The following is a 7,791-nucleotide window of genomic DNA, read 5'->3' on the forward strand; positions in this document are numbered from 1 at the left end:
AGACACTACCTCGACCGGGGCATGTGTTGGATCTACGATAGAAGCGGTACCAAGCCAGGCGCAAATAAACTACCCATAGAAGCCTATCATAAACTACGTGGCATATTTAATTTTCAAATCCATGTTTGTAATGTAGTTATGTGTAGCGAAATATGTGATTGTGTGTGACAAACTATCCTAGAAAACCAACGACCTTAAAAACTGCCCAAACATTCATAGACTAATTTGCCAAAGAGTTATACTGAAACACGTGTTCCGTAAACCCGAATGATCGCCACAAAATAAGCGACTGTAACGAATCCCACAAACGCTGCCACGCGTAAAGGACGTTATCAGGCAAGCACGCAAATTGAAGTCGCATAAACAGTAGACAGAAAACGATAACCAGCCAGGGACGCATTTTCAACGCCCCTGGCTGGGCGCCAGAAATTCTCACGCCCCTCGCTGGGCGCTGAAGTTGCTGCTTGGCCTTCTGGTCAGGCGCAGCAGCTTCGGTGCCCGCACGAAAGGAAAATACGTAGCAAAAAATGTTCATAAAAAGAATTTCTACGAGGGCGTAAGAAAAGCACTCGATTTCAAAAGCGACTCGCGAAAAATTAATAACTCTTTGCGTCGTTGTTAGGCCTCCTACGACGGCAATGCTCGACACTAAAAGTCGACCATGCAAATAATCATGAATGTCACACGGGCAGAGATTTTCAAAAACATAAAGAGTTCAAAGTGCACACATAACAGTCCAAATATACTAGTCCGACTTAAGGGTAGTCATAGAATGTCTAAAAAAACCGACTCACGAAACAAACTAATGTGTCTCCTACTCCACAACAATAATGCAGGGCCCCTGAGTACTAGAGGAACGCGATGGAAGAAGCATATCCCGAACATCTATACCTAGAGGTCGCACAAACCCAAGAGATGCAAGCTCTGGGACACGACCCTTTACGTTCTCAAAGGCCACTCGCCCCAAAGAACCATGCTATGCCAAAAACGCTCCCCAACTCACACGCTTTCAGGCTATTGTTTGGGTTAGAAAAGAAAAGAGCGAAGAAAGAAACAGAAATTATGGCATTAGCTCTCCAAGATGAAGTGTTCGATCCTACTAAATTGATCGCTCCATCACCCTCAAAAGATGACCAAATCCAACGAGGGTGGCGCAAGACTTTCAAATGGACTAACGCTCGTGGGATGAAGTTCAAGATATCTGCGGGAGAGGGTCCGATGTATGAAGAATTAGAGTCTGAATCCGAGTCTGACTCTGAGTCCGAACCTAGCAAAATTGTAACCCCTCCCAAAAATAGTTTAGACCCAGAAATCTCTACTCCTGGAGATCTCTTTGATGTAATGCTTCATGACTTTAATAAGATAAACAAAACTTTTGAGTATGTGCCGCTTAACAATCCGAGTAATAATGCAGAATGTCTCGCCACTAATGAGCACGAAAAAGAGCCAGAAGAGGAATATACTGAACTAATAAAAGATGTAAGTGAGCAAGAACTCAAAACTCCTATAATTGAGGACACAGAATCGGTAAATATTGGAACAGAAGAAAATCCTAAAATTATTAAAATTGGCCTCACCTTAACTCCCACTGAAAAGGCCGATCTAATCTCCACTTTGCGGGAATTCGAGGGTGTCTTTGCCTGGTCCTACAAAGACATGCCAGGAATAGATCGAGAAATCGCTGAGCATAAAATTCCGCTAGATCCCAAAATGATGCCAGTAAAACAAAAGCTACGGCGGCTCAAACCAGAGATAGCCTTGAAAATAAAAGAAGAAGTCACTAAGCAATTAGACGCCGGCTTTATAAAAGTCTCCAACTACCCAGAATGGGTGGCCAATATTGTCCCCGTAGCTAAAAAAGATGGACGAGTGCGAATGTGCGTAGACTTTCGAGACCTTAACAAAGCCAGTCCTAAAGATGACTTCCCTCTACCTCACATTGACATACTAGTAGACAACACCGCAGAACACGCGCTCCTCTCCTTTATGGACGGGTACCCCGGATATAACCAAATACTCATGGCAGAAGAAGACATGGAAAAAACAACTTTCATTACCCCTTGGGGAACATATTGTTACACTGTAATGCCTTTTGGTTTGAAAAACGCGGGGGCCACCTATCAAAGAACAGCCACCACGTTACTCCATGACATGATACATAAAGAAATCGAGGTCTATGTGGACGACATGATCGTCAAATCTAAAGACCGGTGCGGTCACCTCCCGGCACTTAAAAAGTTCTTCACCCGAATCTTGAAATATAACATGAGACTAAATCCACAAAAATGTGTGTTCGGGGTAACCTCGGGAAAATTGCTAGGATATGTTGTTAGTACGCGAGGAATCGAGATTGACCCATCTAAGATCAAAGCCATTACCGAAATGCCCCCACCAAAAACTGAAAAACAGATAAGGGGCTTCCTAGGAAAGCTGCAATACATTAGTAGGTTCATTTCCAAGCTTACTATGACTTGTGAGCCAATATTCAAAAAACTAAGAAAAGAAGAAAAGATCGAATGGGATGAACAATGCCAAACTGCCTTCGATAAAATCAAAGAATACCTAAGCAAACCACCCGTCCTCTCCCCGCCTTTGCCTGGAATCCCTTTACGCCTATACCTAACCGTCACGGATACTGCAGCAGGAGCTATGCTCTCACAGTGTGTACATGGATCCGAGCGAGCCATTTACTACTTGAGCAAGAAGTTCATACAGTACGAGACGAGATACACAGAACTTGAGAAAACCTGTCTCGCCCTCGTCTGGGCATCCAAAAAACTCAGACATTACCTATTGGCCCACACTGTTCATATAGTGTCACAACTAGATCCCTTAAAATACATGTTCGAAAAGCCCGCCCTAAGTGGTCGCCTATCCAGGTGGCTAGTCATGCTCTCAGAATTCGACCTAAAATTCATGCCGGAAAAAACAATCAAAGGAAGAGCGGTAGCCGAATTCCTGGCCGAGCATGCCACGAATGAGGAAACCACAGAAGCTTACCTCCTCCCCGACGAGGAACTTCTGACGATACGAGACGACTATTGGACACTATACTTCGATGGCGCGTCCAACCAAAAAGGATGCGGCGTCGGAGTTCTCCTAGTCAGTCCCGAAGGAGCCCATATACCAATTTCCGTCAAACTTGACTTCGAGGCCACAAACAATGCCGCCGAATACGAGGCCTGCATAGTTGGGCTAGATAGAGGCCGCAGTTAGCCTCGGAGTCAAACACCTACAAGTCTTCGGGGATTCTTCCCTAATAATCAACCATATATCCAAAAGATGGAAGGTCCGAAGCACTAGTCTCTCAAAATATCAAGCTCACTTGGACCAAATAGTCGAGCAATTTGAAAAAATCGAGTATACGTACTTGCCAAGAGACGACAACCAATTCACGGATGCACTAGCAAAGCTAGCTTCAATGCTCAACATCCCGAATGAATGGGACGGAATGACCCTTCGGGTCGAGCGAAGGAAAGAGCCGGCTTATTGTTCTCCATAGACTCCGAACCTGAAAACACCGAAGAAGAACCATGGTACACGGACATCCTTCGTTACAAAATAAGTGGGGAATTCCCCCCAAACACTTCCCCGCGAGCACAAAAGGCCCTACGCCTCCTCGCTTCACAATATAGCATAATTCTGGGAGAACTGTACAAATACACGCCGAATAAAATCAAATTACTTTGTGTCCATCAAAACCAAGCCCAAAGACTGATGGAAGAATACCATAACTGCGTGTGCGGACCCCATATGAACGGAAAAATGCTATCCCAAAAAATATCCCGCTCAGGATACTATTGGACCACTATGGAAACTGATTGTCATCACTTTGTAAAAACTTGCCCAAAATGCCAAATCTTCAGTAACCTTAACCATTTGCCTCCCTCAGAACTATACACCTTCACTTCTCCATGGCCCTTTTCCACCTGGGGTATAGATATAATCGGCAAGGTAACACCAACAGGCGTAGGGGGACACGAGTACTTTTTAGTCGCAATTGATTACTTCACTAAATGGGTAGAGGCAGTCTCCTATGCAAAATTAACAGCCAAACATGTCGCTCGATTCCTAGAAAAGAACATATTCTGTCGATACGGGGTTCCACATGAAATCATAAGTGACCAAGGTTCCCACTTCAGGGCCGAAGTCCAAGACCTGCTCAAAAAATATCATGTCAAACACCATAAATCCTCTCCCTACAGGCCACAAATGAACGGCGCGGTAGAGGCGGCCAACAAAAATATTAAAGTCATAATCGAAAAAATTGCCGAAAATTATAAGGATTGGCCCAATAAATTACACTTCGCATTATGGGGCTATCGAACCTCAATCCGCACCTCCATTGGAGTAACACCCTACTCCTTGGTATACGGAATGGAAGCAGTCCAACCGGTCTAGTTGGAGATTCCCTCCCTCCGGATCGTCCTAGAAAGCAAGCTACCCGAAGCTGATTGGGTTCAAGCTAGGTACGACGAACTCGTCCTTTTAGACGAACGGAGGTTGAGAGCTCTACATCACGTGCAAGTGTATCAAAAGCGCATCGCAAGGAAATTCAACAAAAGACTCAAACCTCGAAACATCAAAGAAGGCGATTTTGTATTAAAAGAAGTCCGCGCACCTACTACGGACCCACGAGGAAAATTCCGGCCTAACTGGACAGGACCGTATTTTGTAAAGACCATCCTACCTAGCGGAGCAATCCAACTAGCTGACATAGATGGAGCGGAATTCGCTAACCTCACAAACTTAGACCAATTAAAAAAGTACCATATTTAAATTCAGTCCAGAGTTAAGGCATCTAATAAAACACATTAAGACTCATAAGCAAACATTCTGCGCATTACTCTAAGCAAACGGCATAAAACTCGATAAAGTAGAAAAAGCGAAGGACAAAACTTCAACGCCCAGGACTGGGCGCTGTTATTTTTCACGCCCAGGCCTGGGCGCCGATATTTCATTCGCCCTAGATCAGGCGTCATTCTCTCTTGCCACCTACCCTCCCGCTTCTGCAAAGTGTTCGTACTCCTTTTTCTAACCCTCAAAAGAACCACGAACACTTGGGGGGAAGCAGGCGTGTAATGAACACCCTTTCAAAAAAAAAATTAGAACTACGCACGACCTGATTCTGACAAGATACGTAGGCAATCCTTATCAAGGATTCGGTCCAATAAAAATTAAAAAAATAATAAAGTCATGCAACGCATCAAGAAGAAAAGATATTGCAAAGGGCACTCTACCCTAACCCATGCACGGGCAAGACCAAATTGAATGAAAAAGCCACAAGAATTTCCAGGAACAAGCCCAACAAAGGAGTATGGCACGAGTCGGCAAAAAAACAAAAAAATAGTGAACATGCATATGTAATACCCCAAGTAGTCGGTTAGTCTAAAAATATGTGTGCACTCTTATATGAACTCATTATTTTTACGAAAGTCTTTTCCTTTTCAAATTCGTCGTTGGTTTAGAAAGCTATTATTGCTATAATATGTTAAAACAAAGCCCACGGAAGGCTCAAAACATTCTTGCACCAAAAATCGCAAAAAATATATATATACATGCGAAATATAAGAATGAATATGTACAAAACAGGAGGTAAGCCTAAGACTCGTCATCGGCTCCATGTCTCCAAGCCTCGCCGGTCCATCCACTCCACTCCCCGTGGTATGAGGGCCCCCAGCCAGAGTCACCCCAAAAATGAGGTTGTGACTGCAACTCGGGGCTAGGCTCTCGGGCCACCGACACGGAACGTCGCCTACGCTCCGGCTCGGACCGCTCCCCTGAAGAACTCACCCCCGCGTCAGAACGGCGATGTCGTAGGGGCGAGCGCCATGCCCTCTCTCTCTCACGACCGTGTCCCCCGCCCAAGGGACCCGCGTCGTCGGCCCCGGCACGTCCAGCAGCCGTCTGCAAAAAAGGACAAAAAAGAGAGTGAATAACCGAAAGCCAAGCAAAAGGTACAGATCAAAAGAAAAAAAGAGGGCACATTACCCGAGTAGAGTGGGGGCTCCTGCAAGAAAGTGCAGACCGAGCTCGAACCAACGCGGACTTCAACCGGTTGATCACCCCCACCATCGCATTGGCCGTACGGGCCGGAACCTGAAACAAGAATGTCAGTAAAAAAGAAAGAAAGAATATAAGAAGAATACACAAATAAAAGGTGCATACCGCCTCTACTCCCTCAGGGAGGGGAGCATGGAAAACCCGGTCTTCCGGGAAAGTCTCCACAATATCGGATCCACTCTCTCCGGTATACGAGATCCGAGCATCGGGAAGCACCCATCCCCCCCAACGAAGGGTCAGGACCCTCCTGCACAAAACACAGTAGGCATAAACACATGGGCACGAGCATTAAAACACTAAAATCAATACAAAGAGAGGAGGCAACTTACAGCGCCAGGCTCCGGGAGACGAAGAGAATCCTGGATAAACTGGTAATAGCTAGCTCCCTCTATCACCAACTCCGTCGCCGGCACGCCAGTCCTCGAGTGGACCCTCCACGACTCAGTAGACAGCATGGTCGCAGGAGGAGGCCTAGGCACCAAAAAAGCCCCGACCGTCTGCATACGTACCCGCTCTCCCAGGTACCAGACAGGGTCCCGGCGGCCAACAAACAAGACCCGCATCTGGCTCAGGGCATAACTATCCCTGACCGAAGCATGGGTACCCCTAAAAGAGAGCCATGGGGTCCAAACCACCTGTTTTTGTACAAACGCAGTCAGATCTCGCACATAAAAAAAATATAAAAGAATGACGAAATACGAGATAGAGGATAAGATTCTGTACATACTCAGGGTTCCCGTCCCGAATAAGATCCCACACGGTATCGGGCGGTGGACGCACTGTCAGCTTCTTCTTCCAACCCCAACGGCGACCGGCAGGGAACTCCAAAGGCCTCTACCCCTTTCGGGGAGCCAGCCAAGGTAAGTGCTCAAAGGCCCACAGCTGCAAAAAAGAAAAGGATAATAAAACATCAAAAAAAGAGAGGCCCGGTAAAAGCAAGAAAACAAAATAAAGTCTAGGCACATACCTCGATCAAACGCGGCACTCCCGCTAATGTAATCACAAAGTGACGTCTACTCGGGTCCGAGTCGCGCACCGACAAACTCATCTGGCCGACAAGCGTCGCATTGCCCAAATCGCCCCAGCGATAGTCAACCAGTGTAGACACGTCCTCCACCATGCCTATCCACCTCGGGTGAAAGGTGTCAGTCGGACCCGATAGAAAAGTGGAAGTAATAAAATGGAGGTAGAACAGCCGAGCCTGTCTCGAAGGCGACTCCTCTACCCCATGCTCCAAAGCCCACATCAGGTCAGCGAAAGGTATCCCACGGGGCTGGTACGAAGGTAATCTACTACCCATCCACGAGCCCAGGAGCCTGGTACCCTCAGCAACAGTCGGCGATGGGCCATCCGACCTCAGACGAACGGGGTTCCCTGTAAAGGTCAAGCCCGTCAAAGCTGTGTAGTCCTCAGGAGTGATCGTCATCTCGCCCCAAGGAAAATTGAAGGTGTTGGTGGTATCCCACCACCACCTCATGAACGACCGCAGAAAGGACAGGGAGATGTTAAGCCGCAGTATCTCCCAGAAGGTCTCAACCACCGGAAACAGTGAGCTCGCCCTCACCAAGGCCTGGGCGTCCGAGCTCAGATAGCTAAAAACGTTCTCACTAGTCGCTGCGCCATAGCCGCGAACCGTAGTCTCTCTCCTCGCGTGAAGGCGGGAAGTCACGTGGTGCTCTAAGTCGTAGTGCAGATCACGACCGTCGTAAAGCTCAGGGCCCACCCATA

The 7,791-nt window shown here is 46.9% G+C and overlaps 1 protein-coding gene across 1 annotated transcript; it reads right to left on the minus strand.

The window, feature by feature from the left end:
• Window positions 1-6,807: 6,807 nt before the first annotated feature.
• Window positions 6,808-7,489, minus strand: LOC130465700 (uncharacterized). Its single transcript, XM_056834566.1, has 2 exons — window positions 7,031-7,489; window positions 6,808-6,945 (listed from the first exon to the last, which is right to left on the minus strand). The coding sequence occupies exons 1-2, from the start codon at window positions 7,487-7,489 to the stop codon at window positions 6,898-6,900; spliced, it is 507 nt and encodes a 168-aa protein (XP_056690544.1). The 3' UTR covers window positions 6,808-6,897.
• Between the last annotated feature and the right edge of the window lie 302 nt (window positions 7,490-7,791).

This window comes from Spinacia oleracea, chromosome 1 (genome assembly GCF_020520425.1).
Source record: "Spinacia oleracea cultivar Varoflay chromosome 1, BTI_SOV_V1, whole genome shotgun sequence".
Classification (NCBI taxonomy): Eukaryota; Viridiplantae; Streptophyta; class Magnoliopsida; order Caryophyllales; family Amaranthaceae; genus Spinacia; species Spinacia oleracea.

Coding starts and splice junctions, on each gene's coding strand:
- LOC130465700 (XM_056834566.1), bottom strand. CDS start 7,489: ATGACGATCACTCCTGAGGACTACACAGCTTTGACGGGCTTGACCTTT. Junction 6,946..7,030: donor GAGTGCCGCGTTTGATCGAG/GTATGTGCCTAG, acceptor TCTTTTTTGCAG/CTGTGGGCCTTTGAGCACTT.